General features: G+C 36.1%; 1 protein-coding gene across 4 annotated transcripts in view; it reads left to right on the forward strand.

Annotated features, from left to right (window-relative positions):
• APOOL (apolipoprotein O like) overlaps positions 1 to 26,120 on the forward strand; it is a 57,050-nt gene that overhangs the window by 16,113 nt on the left and 14,817 nt on the right. For all 4 annotated transcript variants that reach the window (XM_019634261.1, XM_019634262.1, XM_019634264.1 and 1 more), the window contains exons 2-5: positions 9,320 to 9,424; positions 17,514 to 17,633; positions 20,538 to 20,592; positions 22,048 to 22,146. In XM_019634261.1, coding sequence (XP_019489806.1) covers positions 9,320 to 9,424; positions 17,514 to 17,633; positions 20,538 to 20,592; positions 22,048 to 22,146 — 379 coding nt within the window. The remainder of the gene's footprint in view (positions 1 to 9,319; positions 9,425 to 17,513; positions 17,634 to 20,537; positions 20,593 to 22,047; positions 22,147 to 26,120) is intronic.

Here is a 26,120-nt window from a genome sequence, read left to right on the forward strand (position 1 = left end):
CCGGGGTCCTCTGGCGTCCCAAGCCAGTTCTTAAAGGGGCTGCAGCCTACGCCGTCGCCGGCGACTCACGGCAGCCCAGCTCCAGGTTGAGCTGTTGTCCAGCATCTTAGCTGTGGAGGGCAGTGTCGCTGACCCTCATATGTGGGATCCGAACCGGGGCCCTCTGGCGTCCCAAGCCAGCTCTTAATCAACGTGCCACACGGCTGGCCCAGAACTTTCTTCAGTGATGTAAATGATCTATTTCTGTGTTGTCCATTATGTTAACCAGAAGAATGGCATGTATCTGTTGAGACCTGGAAATGTGGTTAGGGGGATGAAAGAACTGAATTTTTAATTTTATTTTAATTAATTGAAGTATATAAATTTAAATAGCACATGTGGATAGCATGTACCATATTGGACAGTGCATTTCTAAGGGTGCTGAGAGATTATCTGCTCAAGGTCTTTCATTTTACAAATAAGGAAACTTTGACCCAGAGAGGTAACATAACCAGAAATTACAGGTGTTCAAGAACAGAGCTAATACTAAACACAGTTGTCCTGAAGTTCAAGTCAGCAGCATTACTGGATCTGAACACTGAAATTTTTAAGTTGCTAGTCAGATTGTAATTATTATTTTTACTGTGTTTATTGTGTTTAGTAATAATTCTCCATTTCTCCTATCCTTTCTACTGCTTCCTCTCCTTCACACATACTGACACTATCTCTACCAAAAAAAATATATCTGTAGGACGAAGCTTACATTTATTTAGCTAGGAAGTAATTTTTAATTGTATGTGTTTTTTTAGTTTTTTTTTTAAGATTTTATTGGGGAATTGGGGAAGGGGAACAGCCAAGTTGTTGTCCTTCAGTCTTAGTTGTGGAGGGTGCAGCTAGCTCAGTTCCAAGTCCAGTTGCCATCCAGCTGTCCGTTGGTAGCTCGCAGCCACTCAGCTCAAGGTACCGTGTTCAATCTTAGTTGCAGGTGGGCATAGCCCACTATCCCATGCAGGAGTCAACTGGAAACCTTGTTATTAATAGCACGTGCTCTCACCAGCTGAGCCATCCTACTAACTGTTGGCAGCTCAGTGGCAGCTCAGCTTGGGTGCAACTCACTGGCCCATGTGGGAATCAAACCAGCAACACTGTTGCTCCGAGCTCACACTCTTCACCAACTGAGCCACTCGGCCGGCCCTAATTGTATGTGGTTTTAAATGACTTTTGCTTTTAAATTCTTGTCATTCCCTCTGTAGTCTCCACATTCAAGATCAATGTGGGTAAAAGAGTGATTCTGAGCGTATAACCTAGAGTATTATTTTAATATAAGGTAGTTATTTATTGGTGATTTCCCTTCTGGTTTTTAGAGAAACAAAATGGGAATATGTTATCTTTAGTAAATTATACACTCCAAAATTGTCACTGAACTTTAGAATCATGCATTGTCAAAATTAGAACGAACTTTGGATATTTTGTGGTGCAGCCTCCTTTCACAAATGGGCAATATACTGTACAGGAAAAGAAATTTACTTATAAAAGGTGACATAGTGAGTTATTAGCAAAGCCCAGACTAGAACCCAACTTTTCCAATTCACAGCCTGGTGTTCTTTCCACTATATCACTATTGCCTCTCAGATCTTCACAAGTGAACAAATCAAAGGACACTGCAGCATGCAAAGTTCCATTAAGCTGCTAATGGTTGTCCTGAATCATGATGACTAATCTCAGTTTGTCACAGCTCATTCGGTGCTGGAAATAGACTCACCAAGTTCCTGAGCCAAATATTTAAAAGCCATTTACACTTACAATATTGCAAGCACAATTGAATTTTCTTATAAATCTGAATTTGAAGGTCTGTCTGGCTGTTTGCATGGGGTACTTGATGCATAGCTATATTCCAATATGCCAGCTTATACCTACCCCACAGGTGTCAAAAATAAGGTTACCTTTTCTTTGAGTGAAATGGAGAAGGCATAGTCATGTTTTTTTACTGCATTGGTCAAAGGCCAAATATTGTGGGTTGGAATTCTCTGAGGCCAAGATACAATGTAGGCCTGACCAGTAACTAGAAGCATGAAAGAGTGTTTTACTGCAGCAATGCACCTCTTCTAGCTTGCCACAGCATTTGCTGCCTCTTAGACTGACATTCAAAATGCAGTGGGCGCTTCAAAGGTAGACAATACACAACCATAAACTTATGAACTTCTCAGGCCCACGTGTTTGATGTTTGCATTCATGTATCTAGCAGAGGGCCTCACCAATGCCAGGGAACTCTCTCATCTCAACAAGTATATATTGCTTCCCTATTTCTAAGGAGGAGAAAATACTGATACTGGTGGCTAGCTGCAATTGCAGTTGGAAGCTAAGGATAAGTGTTGGTTGGTTAGTAGTGGGAAATAAGACTACTTATATAGATTGGTTTTAAACAGTGCTAGGGAAGAGGTGACCAATCTATTTACTTGAGCAGGGTAGTAATCTGAATAACAAAAGAATTTTTTTGGTTTGACAGTGGTAATTACAGTTGGTTGGAATTAGATGAGAATGGAATGGTGGCCATTGTTTAGGAGGTTGATGATGACGACGATGATGATGATGGTAATAGTTGATACGTATGAGCCCTTTTTTTGTGCTCATTCCTGTGAAATATGTAATATTACATATGTGGAAATAGATATGCAATCAAATCACTTGCCGAAAGCCACACCACTAGTAAGTATTGCAGCTAGAATTTGAATCTAGTACTAACTCTCAAGTCTGTCTTCTTTCTACTGCCTTACCAGACAGATCAGGGCCTGGTCTAGGTTGGTGGCCCCTATAGCACTCTGTACCTACATGTATTATGATGCTCATTACTCTAGGCAATTTTTGTATTATATAACTGTCTTCTCTATTAGACTGTGATTCTTTGAAGACATGGATCATAACTTAATCATCTTTGTAACCCCAGCACCTAATATAATTGTACAGTAGGACTCCACAGTGTTAATTGAATGAAAGAATAGAAAATAAGGAGTAAACAAGAGACATAAATAATTATTCCATTTTTGTACTTGATAGCAAATTAGCAGAATATTGAAGTTGGTAATACTAGAATGCTTTCTTCTGCTCTTGCCTTTTATCAGTATTCCTAGTGAACGATCCTCATTTCAACTGAAAAGTACTGTTGAAAGATTATAATGGGATGTATCCTAAATTTCACAGGAGTCTTTTTAAATTTTTTATTATGGAAAATTTCAAACATTTATAAAAGTAAAGAGAAAAATGTCAAATATAATAATATAGCATAATATAACATAATTATGTATATGCCTATCACCCAGCTTCAACAATTATTGAGTCCTGGCCAATCTTGTTTCATCTCTACCCAACCCCTGGATTATTTTGAAGTAAATTCCAGATTGATTTCATCTGTATGTATCAGTATATATCTCTTTAAAAAAACTGGAACTCTTAAAAAATTGTCACAAATAAATTCATAATAAGTCCTTAATAGCAAATAAATCTATTCAATGTTAAAATATCACTGAATGTGTCATAGTTTTTTAAAGTTCAGTTTTTAGTCTAGATCCAAATAGTATTTATACGTTGCAATTTATTGATTTTTAAATCTCTTAAGTCTCTCCCTCTATCTCTCTTGCTTTATTTATTGAAGAAATCAGGTCATGACATTTGCCTTATGGAGTTTCTGAATTCTTCAATTTCTTTATTGAATTCCCACGGTGTCTTTTATGAGTTTCTCTGTCTTCTATATTTTCTGTATCATGGTAATATAAGATAATCAACTGATAATTCTTATTCACATTCAGAGCTAGAAGATTTTGCTTTAACTTCAATCTCACATTTTTCTCCCATACTTAAAATCCCAGTCTTTAAAATACCAGCATATTTAAATGTATTATTCTACGATATACATGCAGCACTTTAATAATAAAATGCCAACACCACCACCAACAATGTAATTATTTAAAATATTTTAAAATTTTTGTTGTTTTTGCTGTTCTCATGCCCATTTGAAGATAGCCCATTAGAGATGGGCAGTCAATTTCTTGGTTATAAATTTCAGTTAGTCCTGTCTGTTGATCATTGCTTCTACATGGTTTGTTTATTTCATTTTCCTTTTAGGTATTAGAGCTTACCTTTCAAAATTTTGATTGTGTTCTATACTTATCACAGAACTGTTGATTTAGTAAAGTAACTCTTGCTACATGGTAATATAATCCCTAAAACAGAGCTAATTATTAGGACAGGTTTTAGATTAATCTATAATAAATATATGCACTTTTTTTATATATACCTTACAAAGCATGTAGCAAAATTCTTATAGAAGAGAACTTTAAATTTCAATTCTGTTAGTAAAGAAGACAAAACTCATGTTTATGTTCCCAAGTGAAGTTGGGCAAGTCAGAGCTCTGCTTTATTGTTTCAGCTGTCATACTGTGAACAGGCGCCCCTTTTGTGGTGCTACGTTTTTTTCACTTTTTGGTTTTTTTGGTGGTGCCACTATTTAAAATGGCTCCCATGCATAGTACAGAAGTGCTACTTAATGTTTGTAAGGGCAAGAAAGCTGTGCCATGCCTCAAGAAGAAAATAATATGTTCGATAAACTTTGTTCATGCATGATTTATAGTGCTCTTGGCAGTGAGTTCAATGTTAGTGAATCAATAGTATATATTAACTAAGGTGTCCTTAAACAGAAATACATATAAAAGAAAGTTAAATATTGATCAGTTGATAAAAATGTAGCCAAAGGCTCATAAAAAATTAACCCTATATTTTCCCTAGAAGCACTGGTTTAGTATTCCCTAAACCAGTGTTCATGGCTATTTTATGGAATATAACTACTGCAAAAAATGAGAATCAACTAATTTTGATTACAGAGGCACTTGGAAGCGTTGAGTCTTACGGGGGAGTTGCCTGATGCTCATCTTTAATTTTGTAATTTATAAATCTATATGATAGAATTTTGTTCTAGAACCTGTTATCTTTTGGGGGAAGCCAGTTTCTATCTCTCATTGATTTTAAACAAATCATTTACAATTTTGAATTGACAAGTCATTAGTTTGAAATTACAAATAATTTTAGCTTAAGGTTTTACCTTCTTGTGAAAACTATAATCATCTCTGCTCAATTTTAATTCTGTTTAACTATCAGCCTTATGAGCCTGTGAGTTTTTGCAATACCCCCCAATCTGATACTTTTTAAATATTTGATTTTCTAAATCATGGGTTGGCATTTTTTTTCTGTAAAGGGCCAGGTAGTAAATATGGGGTGTGATCACAAAATATGGTGAATGTTTAAATTTAAAAAAATTATTACAGTAAAAGACACTGCCATTAATCCCCCTCGAAATACTCCCCTTCACTTCAGACACACTGATCCCATCATTCTTGCAACTTTCTGAAGCAGTTCTGGAAGTCCTCTTTCATCGACTGTCTTTAATTGCACTGTCATGGCTGCCTCAATGTGTTGAATCAATTGAAAATGTTTTCCTTTCGGGAAGAGCCAGAAGTTTCATGGTGCCAGATACAGTGAATAAGGTAGATGAGGACACACCATAATGTTTTTATTTGACAAAAATTGACATACCAGAAGCGATGCATGACATGGAGCCTTTCTGTTGTGATAAAAAAATATGGTGAATGCTCTGCTGAGTGCCATCCAATGAAAAGACAGGGATTTTCAGTATGGGAAGCAGCACCTTAAACCTTAGTAACAGTGTGTGACACGTTTCAACTTGTTTGGTGCAGTCAGTCAAGTGTGAGCTATGGTTGAGAGAAGGTGTGTTTTAAAGTGTGCCATAAATCATCCTCCATCATGATAATGCTCCATGTCACACATTGCTTCTGGCATATGGCAATTCCTCTCAAATAAAAACATTACCGCTGTCCTCATCCACCTGATTCACCGGATCTGGCACCATGCTACTTCTGGCTCGTTCCCAGTGATTCAAGACATCACAGCACAACTAAAGACACTCACAAAAGAGAACTTTCAGGATTGCTTCAGAAAGTGGCAAGAACACAGGGATAAGTGTGTTCGAAGCGAGAGGGAGTATTTTGAGGGCAGATTAATGGCAATGTGTCTTTTACTGTAATAATATTTTTTTATTTAGACATTCACCGTATTGTTTGATCACACCTCATATGAGGTTGGACAATTATGTTCGTTAACTCATCATAGAAAAAGTGCTGCATATCTCATTGCTGAATATGACTTCCGTCACCTTCAAAGTACTCCCCTTGGGAAGCTATGCACCAATGCCAGTACCTAGTCCACCCTTCAGAGCAATTTTAGAACTCTTTTTCTGGAATGGCCATCATAGCTGATGTCATTATATTATACTTGATGTCTTGAATGTCATCAAAATGTCTTCCTTTCAATATTTCCTTTATCTTCATGTAAAGAAAGAAGTCACAGGGACCAGATCAGGTGAGTAGGGAGGGTGTTCCAATACAGTTATTAGTTTGCTGGCTGAAAACTCCCTCACAGACAGTGCCATGTGAGCTGGTGCATTGTTGTGATGCAAGAGCCATGAATTGTTGGCGAAAAAGTTCAGGTCGTCTAACTTTTGCATGCAGACTTTTCAGTACTTCCAAATAGTATAATTAGTTAACTGTTTGTCTAGTTGGTACAAATTCATAATGAATAATCCCTCTGATACCCAAAAAGGTTAGCAATATTATTGCAACAAGGTCCCGAACTTAATTGTCATTCCTTGTATGTTACAGTTTGCAGGACAGATAGATCACATGTTCTTTTTTGTTTATTTTTTGTTTTTAAAAATCTTTAGATACTTTTTAAAGAAGTATTTTTAGCTCACAGAGTCCTGAACAGATTTAGACCAGAGCTGCAGTTTGCTCATCCCTATTCTACATTTTCAGTATTTTATACAATCAGCTGCCTCTATTTGGATGGTGATGCCTTCTTCATCAGTATTACCTGTGTTTTTAACAGGCCTGAGTGTGCCAAGCTGCCTGTTTTCTTTTGATCAAAATTTTGGCCTTTTGTGTTTAGAGGCACTAGGTATGATGTTTTTTATTGTTGTTATAGTTCTCATTAGAGCCTGATTAACATCAAATACATGTGAGACGAAAAGTGGGGAGTAAGTATAGCTGCTTACCATCTTTATTCAGCAATCAGAAGGAATGGGGAACTAAAATTAATTGCCCATTTACCAATTGTAAGCCATTTTCATTAAATATTTAATCCTCATAATCATAAAAAGGAAGACATTTCCATTTTTTTCAGATATATAGGCTGAGACTCTAAGTTAGCACTGTCAAGTAGAACTCTCATTAATGATGGGATTATTATATATCTGTGCTCTGCAATATGCTGTTGAGCACTTGAAATGGGGCTAGTGTAAATAAAGAACTAAGTTTTAAATTTTATTTATTATAGTTAATTAAATTAATGTAGCCATGTGTAGCTAGTAGTTACCATATTGGGCAGCCTAACTCGAAGAGCTTAGGTAACTTGCCCAGATTTAGATAGTATATTCCACAACTTGAATTCAAAACCAGGTCTGTAGAACTCCTAAACCAATGTTTTTTTCCCCCATTATGCCACATTGCCTCATCAAAAAGGTCAAGGTGGATGGACCCTGCCCTACTGAGTAGAAAATGTAGTGAAGGTACTTAGGCATTTTTCAAGTTGTGTTAACTTTTTAAACCACAGTGGTTCAGTTAATCAATACAGACTCTAGAGCACTAGATCATAATTATCAAGCAATACCTACGAATTTATTTTATAGTCTGTATTTGTTATTATTACAATATGTGAAGTAATATGATTGCACTCTGAGAACATTAGGTAGTTGGAAAATTTTCAAATATTAGCATATTTTGAAAGTGTTTTTCTTATACCTAGAGAGTGTGGTCTAATCAGGTGGTTTATACATAGCTTTTAAATCTTGTAACAATTGACATCTTTCATATAATCACTACAGAGCTTTATTAACAAAATTGCTCATGTATGTGGGAGGGCATCCTTGCTGGCATCAGTTTTAATATGATTTTTTATTGATACCTGACAAAGGTATGGAGTGGAAATCTTGTTATTTCATGAGTGAATACCAACTGAACATAAAAAATCAAAAGTGATGTCTTTTGGGAAGGCAGGTCTAGATAAATCATTTTGTGATGCTGACATACTACTAGAGTGAGGCTTTAAGCAGGGAAAATAGTGAACAAAGTTTCTCAGATTAGAGTTGAGTCTTCATTTTACTCTGTATTTCTGGAATCTCAATCTAAATCAGAGTGATGGCTAGTTTTAACAGGAAATTGCTTAATTTGTTCCTGTAGCTCTCCATAATCTGCTCAGAGGATATTTAATAATGTGTCAAAAATGAAATACAGGCACTACTATCAGAGAATGTTTAGATTTGGCCCGTATTTCTTCCGGTTCTTAAACAATTACAGTTGTATGTAAGCCAAAGAGACCTCTTTCCTTTGGATGTCCTTTGTTGATTTCAGCAAGGCTCCTTTCCCTTCTAAAGAATAAAATTCTTAAAATATTTGTTCCTTGGAAAACTGTTTATTTGGCCTACTGAATGGATAATCTTTGGGAATTATTTTGGTACCTGAATAATTACTACAACACTTTGTTCTTAGAGCCAGTGATTTTCCTGCATTTTTATTTCAAATCAAGTTATATCCAAAACAAAGGTCATTTTTGGCTTTAGACTAAGAATGAAACAGGCAAAACAGGAATGCATTGGGAAAATTAGGGGCAAAGAATTTGTAATGAAAGGCAATTATTTTAATAAATAATGTAAATAAAATTGTATTTCAAGATGCAACCTAATTCTGCCAGTACTTCAAATCACCCTTTCCTTTAGTTTCCCCATTGTATTCATCAATTTGTAATATACTATATAATTTATTTATTGTGTTTATTGTCTGTCTCTGCTCCACTCGAATGTCAGCTCCATGAGAGCAAGAATCTTTGTTTTGTTCACCGGTGTATCCTAAGCACTGAGACCAGGGTCTGGCACATAGTAGTTGCTCAGTCAGTATTTGTGGACTGAATGAATTGCATGATCTATCCCACTTTGTCCTTCAAATATTGTATTCACTTCTTCCTAGTAGTTATTATATTGCTGTATTCCGTATGAAGTAGGAAGTTAATTAATTGGTAAAAATAGTACTCCACCATATAGCATGAGAAGTTTAGGAATTATATCCTAAAAATGATTGAAGAAGTAATTTTGAATGCTTGAGTTTTTAATAAGTTTAAATGAAACCTATAGTGTTCCTCAGAGGTCCCCCCCCCAAGTTTTACAGGAAATGGAGGATGGAGAGCTTTTCAATTAATATATGTATTTTTGATACATCTTTCTCAGATGGGAAAGCTGACAAGCATGCCTGCAGGTCTGATGTGTGCCTCTATGAGTGTGCATGCAGCCAAAGAAGAGGAATCCAAAAAGCAGCTAGTGAAACCAGAGCAGGTAAGTTGCCCACAAATGTTTGTGGATTATAAATGTGATGCAAAAGCTGTGATTTTGTTGTTGTTGTTACCTCTGTTCATCAAAAATGTCTTTGAAATATTTGTTAGGCACATTTTATAAGCTGAGAGAAATAGTTATAAGGTGTCTCAAAATAAACACTGTATTATATTTAATCCAAACATCTAAAATCCATATCCAATAAAAAATAATTGGTGATTTTTCTTAATGAATAATCAATGAGTAGTACAGGGTCTTAGTACTTCTAAGCAGTCCAGTTTTTCTTTCTTCAAAATGTTATACAGGTACGCCTGATATTTGCAAGACTTAGTTTAAGAAATTCATTAAGGTCTCAGTTTTGAAAGTGATCTTAGAGATTTTCTAATTCAGCCTTCTGTATGTTACTGTAATCCCCTTTACCATAGGCACACTAAGTGGTCATTTATCTTCTACACCAGCGGTTCTCAACCTTCCTAATGCCGCGACCCCTTAATCCAGTTCCTCATGTTGTGGTGACCCCCAACCATAAAAGTATTTTCATTGCTACTTTATAACTGTAATTTTGCTACTGTTATGAATCATAATGTAAATATCTTTTTGTTTTCCGATGGTCTTAGGCGACCCCTGTGAAAGGGTCGTTCGACCCCCAAAGGGGTCACGACCCACAGGTTGAGAACCACTGTTCTACATGAATAAAACTCTTTAAGTAAAGGAACCTAAGGCAGCCCATTCCATTTTCTGGCAGTTCTTTCAATTTAAGATCCTTCTTTAGGTCAGACACAAACCTGTGTCATAATAAGTTCTACACATTAACTCTGTATCTCTTGCATTGGTACCACACAGAAAATTTCTCATCTCTTTTCCACAAAACAACTCTTCAAATGTCAGTTACATTTTAATTCGTTTTGCTTCCTGGATAAGTATATTAGTAACTTTAACCATTCTTCATATGTCACAGCTTTGAGTTCCTTCACTATGGTGATCATTCTCTGCCAAACACATTAAGGATGGTTAGCATTTTCTTCAGGTGTAAATATTTTGACCATTGCTGGATAGAGTCAGACTCTGACTTCTCTTGTTCTAGATAATATATTTCAATTGAAGCTGCCTAATATTACATTTGCTTTTATATGCAGGGGGTGCCAAAAAATGTATACACATTTTAAGAAAGGAAAAAACTGTGTTAAAATTATAATACAATGAACGATGCTAGCATTCATTTGACAAATGCCATCTTTGAGCAAATGTCATACTACACAATGCTACTGTAATTCAATTCAACCTCGAAAAGTAATACATAGATAACATCTCTTAAAATGTAACATTTTTTTGGCACCCTCGGTATATACATTTGTTTTGTGTCCTGGCAATCAACCTTATGACCTTTGACCGTGACATAGTAAACTTGCAGTTCTCTAAAATTCATTAAACATTTTTTACATGAGCTACTGGTAAGCTATGCCAAGCAGAAAACAAAGCCATGGAGCTTGGCTGCGTCCCCCCAACCTCCCAGAGCTTGCAACAGGCTACAGAAAAAACTGTAGCAGTGTCAGCTTAAAGAGAAGAATATCTACAGCACCGAGAAATAGACAGTTCCTGAATGGCAGATGCACACTGTGGTTAATCCCAGTAAAGAGGGTGGAGATATAGGGGCAAGGCAGCTGTGGTCTGAAAGTCACCATTACTCAGAGGAGAACAAGGCCACAAACACCGGTGGCCTCTCCCAGCCCAACCCAATCCCACCTTTCCCAGCTGATCCCAGCAGGGACACCCAGGACTGCCCAGCACAGCTCTGTATCTGGCTGCAGGGGCAGCACTTGGATTTCAGTGGCTCAGAACCCCATTGACCACCTCATCCTCCCATGGGGGTGGTGTCCTGAGACTGAGGCGACCTGGTTACCGAGGAAATGCTTACCTTCCTAGGAAATCTTTCACCATGAGAAGCCGGAACAAAGCAAGAGAAAATGAAAAATGCCAGCACTACCTACTGGAGAGCAAAAGAAAGACCACTTCGTATCAACCTGCTGCAGAATTTTTTTCTGTAGATTCCTAGGAAGAGAAATATCCATCAATTAACCATGAATAACCAAGGTAACAAGACAGTTCAGAAAGAAAATGAAAAATCTCCAGGAAATAAACTTAAAGACATGAAAATACAAGGTCGGACAATTAAGTTCATGAACTCATCCTAGAAAAAGTGCTACATACCTCATTGCTGAATATTACTGCGGCCACCTTCAAAGTACTCGCCTTGGGAAGCTATGCACAGATGCCAGTGCCTAGTTCACCCTTCAAAGCAATTTTGGAACTCTTTCTGGAATGGCCATCAGAGCTGTTGTTATATTACCCTTGGTGTTCTGAATGTCATCAAAATGTCTTCCTTTCAATATTTCCATTATCTTTGGGTAAAGAAGTCATTGGGGGCTAGATCAGGTGAGTAGGGAGGGTGTTCCAATACAGTTATTTGTTTATATTGTTTTTACTGGCTAAAAACTTCACAAACAGTGCAGTGTGAGCTGGTGTATTGTTATGATGCAAGAGCCATGAATTGTTGGCAACAAGTTCAGGTCGTCTAACTTTTTCATGCAGCCTATTCAGCACTTCCAAATAGTAAACTTGGTTAACTGTTTGTCCAGTTGGTATAAATTCATAATGAATAATCCCTCTGATATCAAAAAAAGGTTAGCAACATTATTGCAACAAGTTCACAAACTTAATTGTCAGAGCCAGAGCTCGTATGTGACTTAAATGACAGAGAATTCAAGGGTGCACTTCAGAAAAAGCTCAACGAGATACAAGAAAACTCAGATAGGCAGTTTAATGAACTCTGAAATAAAATCAGTGAATAAAATGAATACTTTACCAAAGAGATTGAAATTTTAAAAAAAGGAACCCAGTAGAAATTTCGGAGCTGAAGAACTCCATAAAAGACATGAAGAATGAAAAGGCCAGCTTAGGAAATAGAGCTGACTAGATGGAAAAAAGAATTAGTGATACTGGAGATAGAAATCTGGAAATGACACAGATGGAAGAAGAGAGAGACTTGAAAGTTAAAAGAAATGAAAGAACTTTACAAGAACTACCTGACTCCATCAGAAAGAGCAACATAAAAATAATGGGTATACCAGAAGAAGAGAGGGAGAAGGGCACAGAGCCTATGCAAACACATAGTCCATGAGAACTTTTCATACCTCTAGAAAGACCTGGATCCTTGAAAACGAAGCAAACAGAACACCTAATTATCTCAATCATAAAAGGCCATCTCCAAGGCACATTATATTGAAACTGTCAAAAATTCATGACAAAGAATTCTCAAGGCAGCCAGGGAAAATAAGATGGTAACCTACAAAGGAAAACCAATTACATAATCATTAGATTTTTCAGCAGAAACTCAACAAGCCAGGAGGGAGTAGAATCAAGTATTCAAACTATTGTAAGAGAGAAATTACCAGCCACGAGTAATCCAGCAAAGATATCCTTTAGACATGAAGGGGTGGTAAAGACCTTTGCAGACATAAAGAAGCTGAGGCAATTTTGCACGAGGCCTGCATTACAGGAACTACTGTCTTTTCCCAGTATGTACTTACGTGACTGGACATTTTGGACTCAGTTGCAGGTACCTTTACACCTGTTTAACTTTGATCTAGTATCATGCCAGCCTGTTGATATCTAGTTGTGATTATTGATTCTGTTCACCATTGTACTTCTTATCTTTTCCAGCCTTAAGTCACCCGTAAGATTTATCTACATACTTAAAAATGTATACTTGAGTCAGACAGGACTGAATCTGAATCTTGACTCCACCACAGATAGTTGGATGAGTATGGACAGAATTCTTATTGGTGGCATAAATATTCTGTTGCATGAGTGTACCATTATCAAATGTACAATTTCTATAATTTTTAAAAATGTAGCATATTTCCAATAATTTTTTATTGTAATAATGCATTGTCAAAACACCTTATACATAAATCTGTATGTACATTTACAACTATTTCCTTATAATAAATTTCTAGAAATGGAATTATAGGTCAGAATGCATGAAAAATATCAATACGTTGCCAAATTGACATGCATAAAATTCAACAAAAAATATTTTCTGAGCTCTTCTTGCATGTGTGTGAAGCATGGTTGTAAGCACTGGGTAAAGTTTTATTAATTTTTATTAGCATTCTAGGATAGAGTCACTTCCCTACATACTTAACTGTCTCTCATTATTCTTTCTCCTTTTTATTAGTGTTAGAGAGATGATGTTTTTAAGTCTGCCTTGACAGTCCCATCTTTGGAAAGCTCAAAATCTAGGTAGGAGGATAAGTAGCATTTGATCCTAATAGTTGAATTTACATATTACTGAATTTTAAAATAAATTTGTGCTCTTTACTGTATTATGAAATCCACGGGATTCCTTGATATATACTGTTTTCCCCAGTACATTAATCCGTATTTTGCCATGTATAATGTGCCCCCATGTATAATGTGCACCCACATTTTTGGCCCAAACTTTCAGGGAAAAAATATTTCATTTTAATTTTTTAATTTATATTTGTTTACATTTAGGTACTTGTTTTTTGTATTATAAAGGAATTTTAGCATTTATTTTTAAACATATTATGGTACAAGAAATTTTATGTAACAAATAATTACAAAACACTAGAACAGATATAAGGTACAAGAAATTTTATGTACCGGTAACTAATTTATGATATTTATGCATCACAGAAGACCAAGAAATTTTTGTTGTTGCAAGTTCGTCGTAAGTTCAACACAACTGATTATGGTATTCCAGGGTATTATTTTGCATACGGATATCATTATTAATATCTACAGTTACACTTTTAACTCATAAGCATACATAAGAGAATTAAAAACATTTATATAGATATGGAATTAGTACTACCCAGGTATAAAGTGAATCCTTATTTTTATTTATTTATTTTTTTAAAGATTTTATTGGGGAATTGGGAGAGGGAACAGCATTGGGGACTCGGGGAGAGGGACAGACAAGTTGCTGTCCTTTTGTTCTTTAGTCTAGTTGTGGAGGATGTCATTTCAGTGGCCCATGTTGGTATTGTGATCATTGAACTCTTCCCAGCTGAGGCAGATCGGTTGCCAGCCATTGGACAGCCGCTCAAGGAGGCTCACTGCCGCTCATGCTGGCTGCCAGCCACTCATGGTAGCTCACGACAGCCCACTGCAGCCCCACTGCAGTCTATGCCATCACCAGCGACTCACGGCAGCCCACTTCCAGGTCGAGCTGTTGTTCACCATCTTAGCTGTAGAGGGCACAGTGTCACTGGCCCACGTGGGATCTGAACTGGTGGCTCTGCTGCTCAGAGCTCATGCTCCCAAGCCAACACTTAACCAACTAGCCACTGGGCCGGCCCCCATGTGCATCCTTATTTTTTTCCTCAAATTTGGGCAAAAGCGTGTACATTGTACATGGAAAAATATGGTAAATAAAATTTAATTACTTGTTAAAGTTGGTTCCCCACTAAGTGCTAGGGATTATTCACAAAGTTCGGATCCAATCCTTGAGGAAATTAGAATTTCTGAAGGAATGAAAATGTGATTTGCATGCAGCATTTCCAGGTACTTTTATTGTGTGAGGTGAATTATGCCTCTGTTTAAATCTATTTACAGTAAAGCTTCTACTAAACCGAAACAGTATGAATGAAGTGTTCTGGTTAGTTGAATCTTTTGGTAAACTTGTAGCTAACCAGAAAGTCTTTTTTTAGTTAAATATCTTTTTTTAAAGTATCACCATATCCCTGCCTTATTAAGTACTATCTAGCAAATATAATTAAATCTTTATTAGAAAATTCTGGAGAGCTATGGAGTGATCATTTTTTAAACTATGAAATTTGCAGTGTTCAGATCTGTAAAATGATTGACAATTGGGCTATGTGTATATACAGTTGGCCATACACTGGATGTTTCTTAAGTGTTTCTATGATGTGAGTTTGTCTTATTTTCTTGTTATTTGCTTGTTTTCGCCAAAAATAACAGAAAAGAATATTGATTTGAGCATTCTAGTTACTTTGGTTCAATTTAATCTAAATGTGGTTTTATAGCTTACTGAATCTAATTGTAATTTCTAGTTGAGTACAAGCAAGTTCTATCTATACAATAAGTGACATTTAAGCCCAAGGGCCTCAGATCTATAATGAGATTGTTCTTCCCTCAGTGGAGACAGAATTCTCACAGTAGAGTTGAATTTTTTTTAACTTTGTAGAGATATTTTTGACAAATAAAAATTGTATATATTTAAGGTATACAGCTTGATGTTTTGACATGAATATACATTATGAAATTATCACCACAATCAAGCTAATTAACATATTTGTCACCTTACTTTGTTACCATTTTCTTCTGTGTGTGTGTGTGTGTGTGTGTGTGTGTGTGTGTAACATTTAAGAGCTATCCTGTTATCAAATTCAAGTATACAATACAGTATTGTTAACTGTAGTCACCATGTTATACATTAAATTTCTGAACTTATTGTTCTGGCATTGTCTTTGACCTCCCCATTTTCCCCTCCACTCCACCCCTGGTAACCACTATTTCACTTCCTGCTTCTGAGTCTAGTTTAGATGCTACATGTAAGTGAGATCATACAGTATTTCTCCTTCTGTGTCTGGCTTATTTCACTCAACATAACATCCTCTAGCTTCATTCATGTTGTCAAAAATGGGAGGATATCCTTCCCATTTTGATAAGGATTGCATCAAATATATAGATTACTTTGGATAGTACGGACATTTTAACAATATTAACTTCTCCAATCAATGGACATGAATATCTTTCCATTTATTTGTGTCTTCTTCAGTTTTTTCTTTATTTATTTATTAAATTTATTGGGGTGACATTGGTTAGTAAAGCTATATAGGTTTCAAGTGTACATTTCTTCCATTTCTTTTATCAGTGTCTTATAGTTTTCAGTGTCTAGGTCTTTCACCTACCTGGCTAAATTTATTCCTAGGTGTTTTATCCTTTTTGCTTCAATTGTAAATAAGATTGTTCTATTAATTTCTCATTTTGATAGTTTGTTATTAGTGTATAGAAATGCTACAGATTTTGATATATTGATTTTGTTTCCTGCAAATTTACTGAATTTGTTTATTATTCCTAACAGTTTTCTGTGAAGTCCTTAGAGTTGTTAATACATAATATTGTGTCATCTGCCAATAATGAGAGTTTTACCTTTTCCTTTGGTTTTCATAGACAATAATTTTGGGGATTCTTCTCCCCTGTGCAGAATCTAAGGGTTGAGGTACCTGATGTGGAGCACAAGCCCCTCGCTCCTCAAGGAATAGTTGTGTATTTTGAGATCCCTCCTGAGTGGATCCCTGAACCTAAGGTGGGATAGTTTTGTGGTTGGTTGGTTGTTGACGAGACCATGTCACTGCTTCCCCTGTCTTAGTGCTGCCCTTTTATTCTTTGTGTAGGGGCTCAGTTTCTGGCTTCTGAATAGTCTTTATAAACAGCTTACCAGATCATTTTTGCAATTTTAAGATGAATAATTTTTTTAAAATATATTATTATTAGTTTTAGTTGTTTTTAGCAGGAAGATTGATAAAGATTTCTATTCTGCATTACTGCTGGAAAAGTAATTTCAGTTATTTTATATATATATATATATATATATTAATTGTATTGGGGAATCGAGGGAGGGGAACAGCGTTGGGGAATCGGGGAAAGGGAGCAGACAAGTTGCTGTCCTTTTGTTTAGTTGTGGAGGAAGTCGCTTCACTGGCCCATGTTGGTATTATTATTGCGCTCTTCCCGGGAGAGGCAGTCGCTCGCCGGCCATTGGACGGCGGCTCACAGCAGCTCACGAAAGCTCACACCCACTGCTGGCCAGCCCCACTGCAGCCTACGACGTCGCTGGTGACTCATGGCAGCGTAGCTCCAGGTCGAGCTGTTGTTCACCATCTAAACTGTAGAGGGCACAGTGTCACTGGCCCTCATGTGGGATCCGAACCGGGGCCCTGCTGCTCAGAACTGGTGTCCCAAGCCAACTCATAACCAACGTGCCACTCGGCCGGCCCAGTTATTTTATATTTTTGACATGAACTGTTTATTTTTATTCTAGCTCCCCATATATACTGCACCACCTCTTCAGTCTAAATATGTTGAAGAGCAGCCTGGTAATTTACAAATGGGCTTTGCTTCCATCCGTACTACAACTGGTCGTTATATTGGCTGGTGCAAGGTAAGTCAGTTCTAATAGTTGTTTAATGTTGGAGGTTTCTGATTTGTATTACATATCAGTTGTTGCAGTTACCCATCGATGTATAACAAATTACCCCCAAACTTAGTGATTAAAAACAGTAACCATTCTATTATATGTCATAATTTTGTGAATCAGGAATTTGATCAGAGTTCAGACAGGTGATTCTCCTGTTGCATATGGTGTTGACAGAGGTTCCCCAGTGGTACTCATTAGGTGGGCAGTCTGATCTAGAGGGTGGAAAACAGCTTCAGTCTCATCTCTGGCAACTTGTCACAGATGCTGGAAGGCGGGGCTTAGCTGGGAATGTTGACTGAAGCACCTACACATGGTGTCTCAGGGAGGTGGCCAAATAACTTCCATGTGCAGTTCAGGGCTCCTATAGAAAACGTCTCAAGAGGCCCTACAGGATTTGCCAGGCTTCTTACCCATCCTCAGATGTGCAAGAACGTCACTTCTGCAGCGTTCTCTTGTCAAATCAAGTCGCTAAGGCCCACCCAGTTTTAAATGGAGGGGAAATAGATGCCCCCTCTCCATATGAGTATTAGCAAAAAAAATTGTGGCCATATTTAATCTACTGTACTACTGCATAGATTAAACTAGTTCAACAAGCATTTATGTCACCTAACATGTACAAAATATTGTTTGGCCTTTTACCCGAAATTCTGAAATTACTTCTGAATTGTTCCTTATTTGACTAAGCAAAATGTTCATCTGTTTTGTTTAGTTTGTAAGACCATTTGACCATTGTCAGCCATTTGGCAAAATAGAATTCACCTTATTTTAATACTTAGCCTTCAGTCAGCATTATCCAGCAGCAGAGGGGTAGAGTAAGTTGATACAATACTGTTGTTTCATTATCATCACATCAACATAAGTGTGTTACTGTCAACATCTCCAGTGTCAGTGTCGTAATGACAATGTTGGTACCATTGTTCTCATCATTCTGACCTAATAACTATATAACTTTTCATCAAACCTAGCCTATCCAATTGTGAACCTTTGTGCTCCTTTGTTTCTAATCCATTACTTTTAAAAAGAAAATTCTAATGACCTTATGAAATACCAAATCTGAGAACTGTGGTCATTCCAGATGATATTTTAAACATCTGATGAATATATGGTGTGACTTTTGAAAAATTTTGCCTGTCAAATAATTCTAATAGTACCAGTTATACTACACACTTAATAGTTTGAGCTCAGTGGGAATTATCTTAAGTAATTAGGGTCTGAATTATGCCCCTGAGGCTATATGCCAACAGCTGGATGATTCACATTTAAGTCTCCTGAGACCTAATTTTCCATAGTGTTCTCAAAGGTGTTTTCAGTGAGGTAAATTATTCCTGAGAGATCCTTAAATTGCTATTGTTACTGTCCCCCAAATTAAGACTGAAAGTACTTTATATTCTGTTAATATGCTGAAATGAATAGGTTTCATTTCATGAAGAAGGGCACTTTCTAATGCATTTCATCTTCAATGTAAACAATGTTTCCTCTCTAAGTCTCCCCTAAAAACGTAATATATTCTTTAAAAATTACTTCAGACTCAAATTACATTCTGCATTAAACTTTGAATCATGTAGGGTGAATTCAATTTCTAGTCCTACTCCTTAATGATGTTTTGAATTTTAGGTAGCAGTGACCCCCAGTGGTCAAAGTGAATTACTAAACACAGCTAAGGAAAATTTTCCCAAAGAAATGACGAGTTTTGTTCCTCACCAGTTTCGTGGTTCTCAATTAACTGATCAATAGGTGTTATATGAATGTGAAGTTTTCTCAAGAGATAGTCTCTAAAGAGAAGTCACTTAGTGTCAGCTTCGGTCTCTTATGGTTTGTACAGTTTAAGACCATGATGAACAGGATGAACCTCCACATCTCTGATCATTAAAAATATCTCTGAGACAAAGTTAATAATACCAAAATAACTCAATAGCAGTAACATATTTCTTTCCTGTGTAATATACTCATTTTTCTTTTATTTGCTTTGAAAATCTCTTTTGTTGTTTTTACCCCATGATTTGATAGCAGCTGGTTCAGAAAAGGAGACCATATACGTATTTGGATTGCATTTTCTGGTTCCTTCAATAGAGTACAATGTGACTATGGGCAGTTACTATGCGTAAATCATTTGATACCTTCAGTTTTCTTTTGATGTAATTAAGAGAGTACCTTATTGCTCAATAAATGTGTGTAAAAATATTTCTTGCATTAAAATAAATTAGAAACAAGTAAAAGGAAAAACTTGATTTAAAGCTATAATCCCTCCAATGGGTTCATATAATCTTGATTTGTAGAGAATTTGTGTTCCTATTTAAAAACAAGATGGACACTAGCCTGTGTGGGATGATTTCTATCTTGAGATAAATGTCTTGTTTAGATTTTTTTTCTCATTCTAATGCACGCTTGAAAAAGGGAGAAGGTGAAATTTTCTTTAGGGTTTTTGTTGTTTTCTCCACAAATCATTATGTTGTTGCTACTGCATCTTTATTGATCAGATGTTGCTTCTAAACTGAAATATACCTCTCTTCATGTTTTATTTAAATTTCATTCATTTTTCTAAGCCATTATTAAATAAGGTGATAAGACTTTGTATTTCTGCAATAATGTTTATAAGAGCTCTAATTATTTTATAGGTACTAGTTTACCCATTTATATGAGGGAAGTAGTAAACAAGTATTATCCATGTTAAATACAATAAAAAGCAAGAAGTGAAGAGAAGTTCAACAAGTTCACTATCCTCATAGTGAATAAATAGGGAAGCTAGATTTAGATTTGGGTGCAATGCTAAGTCAACGTTTTAATGTAATCTTAGAGATGTGGACTATTTGATCTAATTATAAACATCTTCAACAATGCAGATATCCTTCCCCCCCCCTTTTCACTTAGGGTGTTTATGTCTTTGTGAAAAATGGGATAATGGATACAGTACAATTTGGAAAAGGTAGGTGAGTGAACCATCCATAATTAGGAATGTTCTATTGTGTTTTTAATTTGCAAGGTTTAAATGTGAGAAAAATAAACATGATATGTTATCCATTATCATATTTTACCAACTGAGAAGATACTCTGTATAGCAATTTATGATAATAATAACAGAGCAATAGTATCTATTATTTATTTAGCTGTTCTTATATGCTAAGGCACTATGATAAGTATTTTACATAATTTATCTAATTTTTATAGCAGTTTTGAGACTGTTGGTATTATAATTATTCCCATTTTATAGATGAGGAACCTGGGGTTTAGAAAGATTAAGTAGGTTACCAAGGTCACAAAGCTTTTAGATGGCAGCACCTGGACAAACTGAGGTCTGTTTTATATTATATACTCATAAAGTATAAATTAGAAACATACCTCCATTGTTATCAATTAATTTTAAAAAGTGCTATTTGCTGTTAAAATAAATAGTATTTTGCTGTTGATTGCTAGGAAACACTGTACCAATCAGTCACCCTAAAATATTTGAGTTAATTTTCGAAAGCTGTTGTATTTGAGTCTTTATTTTGATAATAGTGTTTGGCAGCAGCTACAAATGCCTGATGTTTTTGGCCTAAGCCAGTTGTCAAAATAAATGTGTATGAAGGACACAGAGATCAGCTAAAATTTTAAATGTTTCCATGATGTTGATGACCTGTATATGTATTATTATTATGATGTAATGTATGTAGGAATTAATTCCAAATTATATCCCTCATCAATCTTGATGGGTGTGATTAAATAAGTGATTGCCATTAAATAATTAACTATGACAGAAGAGAATGTTTGTGTACTGTATGGAACCAGAAACAATTTAAATATATAAAAAGCCAAGAAATCTGGACTTCTGCCCACTCTCCATCTACTTTTTGTCTAGGATCACTTCTCAACCTGATCATTGGTTTTAACCAAGACCAACGGCTGCTCTGAGGTTACTGAGGATTAGTGGCAAGCAGGGTCTAGTGGCTGTATGTATCCCTGGACTGTTATTCAAAGTTCCCTAATAAAGTAACTATTTCAGTTCTTACCTGATCCTACCAATGTTTGGGCAGTTAAGACTAGAAGCATTTCCATCATAGGGATGTAATACATATACAATCAGGAATTTATAGTAATCAATATTAAGTTGAGAACTCTAGCATCATATTTCATTGAAGAGTAATAATGGCCTGAATTATTAAGAAAATAAACATCATGAAATTAGCTATGGGAGGAAGATTTTATTTTGTAACATGTAACTATTATAACTAGCTTTTTAAGTTGCTATTCAAACCATTGTTTTGTGTAGCTCTTCCTTTGAAGAGTGTTTAAACCATGTGCGATTATCTTAGCGAATCTCTTTAACTTTTCTGTATCATACCTATATAGAATGCCCAGTTGTAGTAAGTCATTTATATTAATTTTTAACTGATTTCTTGAGATGCGTATGTTTATCTGAAGAATCCACCACAAGATTTTCTTCCGAAAATTGGAGTGATTACAGTTTCAGGATTGGCAGGCTTGGTTTCAGCAAGAAAAGGTAGGGTTTAAAAGTATATATTCTCTCTTTCAATTCCATTATATTAATTTTTGAATTTTTCTGTCACTGGAAAACCTCATATCCTTTATTGAATATTATTAGGATAGGCTACCATAAAAAATATTTAGATTCTATAGTACAGCATGTTTACTTGTATTAAAAACTTTTTGTGTTTTCAAAAATATAGCTATTCCAAAATATGTTCATCATTAATTGTTAGAAATGTAAATGAAAACCACAATAAGATACCACTACACACCTATTAAAATGTCTAAAATTAAAAAGAATAACCCTACCAAGTATAGTTAAGAATGTGGAACAACTGAAACTCATACATTGCTGGTGAGAATACAAAATGGTACAGTCATTCTGGAAAATAGTTTGACAAAACTTTGTTACAAAGTTAAAGATACACTTACCATGTGACCCAGTAATCCCACTGTGGGTCTTTACTCTGGAGAAATGAAAAATCTATGCACAAATGTTAAGAGCAACTCTATTCATAATCACCAAAAGCTGGAAACAGCCTAAATGTTTTTCAACAATAAACTAACCTGTGGCACATCCATACAAAGTAATACTACTCAGTAACAAAAGGAATGAACCATTGATATAGACAACAATCTTGATGTATCTGAGTTTAAGAAGCCAGTCTAAAAAAGTTACATACTGTGTGATTCCATTTATATGAATTTCTCAAAAAGACAAAACTATTGTGACAAGGAAAAGGTCAGTGGTTCCCTGGGGTTAGGAGTGGGAAGGAGGTGTGACTATAAAGGGAGAGCATGAGATATTTTTAGAAGCAATAGAACTGTTCCATATCCTGATTGTAGTGGTGGTTACATGACTCTATACATACAGTAAAATTGATAGAACTGTTCACCAAAAAAGTTGAATTTCCTGTATGATCATTTAAAAAGAAAAATTTTTAAATATAGAGCTGGTCCTATTAAAATTGTAATTTGTCACTATGTTTCCCATCGTCTAGATAACTTTGCTTTGTAAAAGATCTTAAGAGTCTGTAGCTATCAAAAAAAAGAGGTATATAAATGTCTAATCACTATGTTGCTTTGTACACCAGAGACAAACAAACAATAAATAAATAATGAAAAAAAAGACCTTGAGAGTTTTATGTTAATGTAAAAATGTGTACTAACCACTCAAACTACTTTTCCCTGCTTAGTTGTGACAACCCATATTCTGGGGGCTATATTAAGGATTTGAGACAGAGATACTGACCTCTCAGAAAAATTTTTATTCCCTCTTGTTCTCATCCTGACCAAGATTGCTGGAACTGACATCAGCCAACTCAGAATGGAGTTTAAAAAGTAGACAGCTCACTCACTACTCTCATTCAACACGTGAGACTTGATATAGTCAAATTTTTTTCCCTCTCTTTGCACTCTGTATCCCTACCAACTTAGTCCTTCCTTCCCACTAATCACTCATGTAGAGGGTCTCCAAGACTACCCCCAGGTTTGACAATTAGCTAGGAAGACTCAGAGAACTCAGCCTATGTGCATAGTCATATTCATGGCTAAGGTTTATTACAGTGAAAGGATGCAATGTAAAATCAGCAAAGGGAAAAGGCACATGGGGCAAAGCTTAGAGGAAACTAGGCACGAGCTTCCAAGAACTTCCACAAGCTTCCAAGACTCCTCTCCCAGTGGAGTCATATAAGATGCACTTAATTCCTTCACTAATAACTTGTGACGATATATGTGAGATGTCGAGCAGGGAAGCTATTAGAGACTAAGTGGCCAAGGTTATTTTGGGGGGCAGGTCACGTAAGCGCTGTCTGTTTAGCGTCTACCAAAATTCCAGACTCCCAGAAAGAAAGTAGTTGTTCAGCATAAACCACATTATTATGCAAACTGTTTAGGCACAGTGTACCACTCTTATTAATCAGGGAATGTTTTCTATCAGTGGAGGGAACTGATTACCAGTCAAGATCCCAGGTACCTCCCAAGGGCCAGCCTTGCAAGCAGGCCTTTCTACCAATGGCAGTCTCAGGCATACTATGTTAACTCTTTTCTGCACACCATTGAATAACTATCTTTTTTTAAAATAACTCTTTCATGAGCATGTGGTGAATTTTATATTTGCCCATCTTCTACCCTTGGTTATGGAAATCCTCTCAGAAGGCATTACTGCCTCCCCTCCTCAGCCAATCCCTTACTAAGCTGATGCAGTTGTTTCATCAGTAGCCATTTGGTAACTTTCTATCTCCCCTGTGTCCACAACTCAGTTGTCAGTCATTGTTCCAAAACTAAATTACATGTGGTTGGAAGTCACAGTTCTGAATCAGTCTGGAATCTGATATCAGATAACTGGTGGTTGGTTTGCCCAGCTTTAGTTCTTAAGGTAAACTTAGCTCGATGACAGCTAATCAGGTACAAAACCTCTGTGAACTACAAGAACATTCCAACATTAACTCTAGCATATATATCTCGTCCCAATAGACCTTACACTCCTTACAGCTAATATTAATGACTCCTTATATCTCAATTTTTATTCTTACACTGTGAACAAGTTCTAATTGAATACGTATTGTAAATTATTAGGAAAGAATTGAAAACCAAGATCAGTACATATAGAAATAAGACTCATATAATTAAAATTTGAAGGAAATTGGCCAAAACACATTACTCAATTGTCAATGAGAAACTCACAATCCACTTGTAAGAGAAAATGTTCCTTAGGTCACTTGCAATATTCCCAAATGTCAGAGCTAGAATAATATAACCTAGTGTTTTTGAAACTTCAGATCTTAACCTACTAGTAGGTAGTGAAATAAACATAGTGAATCTCAGGAAGCATTTTATTAAAAATAAAATAGAGGAGAGTAGCAAATATCAGACTGTTTTGTACTTAATGTGAGTAAATATCATGAAAAGTTGGTTTCATTGGAGAGAGGGGAGAGAGAGAGAGAGGTCACAGGCCAATGTAAATTTTATTTTATAATATGAATCAAGGTAAAAAAAGTTTGAAAGCTGTTAATGTATCTGTTATGCTACAGATAGAGGTCCAAAGAAAAGAAATCACTCAAAGTTATAGTACATTGTAAATAGCTAGTTAGGGGCTGTGTCTAGAGCCCTTTCCTGCTTATGAGATTAGGGCTATTGAACCCAAATGAAATGTATTTTACTGTAGACTGGCCTTTAATATCAAGTAAAGAGAGTATAAATGTAAGTCTTTTTAACATTTAAAATGAAACATCAAGGGAAAACTGCCATCTTCCCAGTTTAGGAGCAGCACAACTAGGGGAGTTTGGCTGAGTCGAGGAAACCTACATCAAGAGATGATAGGCCAATACAATCAACAACCAAACTATAGATACTAGAGTAATAGTGAGCAGGATTAAAGGAGCAACTTAGGACATGTTTTTTTGTTTGTTTGTTTTGTTTTGTTTTTTTAAGCTGAGCGATCCTGCCACCTGTTGGCAGCTCAGCGGCTGCTCAATTTGGACCGGGAATCGCACTGCTGTTGCTCAGAGCTCAAACTCTTGAGCGAGCTCTTAACCAGCTGAGCCACCGGCCGGCCCCATACATGTTTTAATATACCGAGACCCTCTTTCCCAGTACCACAAAAACCAGTCTACTATTTCTGAAGAAAAAAAGTAGAGGTGTACCCACCTCCCCCAAGCTCAGTCTATTGTAGACAAGACTTTAGAAGGCCTCCTTGCTAATAGTTAAACCAGACAGAGCAATTCCTCATTTTACCTTCCCTACACTGTAAAGTTGCCTACAAACATTGCCAGGTATTTTTCACGTTAGTCTTTACTGATATGTCAGATAAGCTGTTTTATTTTTATTTTATTAGCTTCAGGTGTACAAAACAATGTAATAGTTAGATATTTACACACCTTACAAAGTGATAATCCTCCTCCCCCAATCTACTACCCCTGACATCGTATATAGCTGTTATAATACCATTAACTATATTCCCTATGCTGTACTCCATATCTTGTGAAT

The sequence above is a fragment of the Hipposideros armiger genome, unplaced genomic scaffold (genome assembly GCF_001890085.2).
Source record: "Hipposideros armiger isolate ML-2016 unplaced genomic scaffold, ASM189008v1 scaffold_1561, whole genome shotgun sequence".
NCBI classification, from domain to species: Eukaryota; Metazoa; Chordata; class Mammalia; order Chiroptera; family Hipposideridae; genus Hipposideros; species Hipposideros armiger.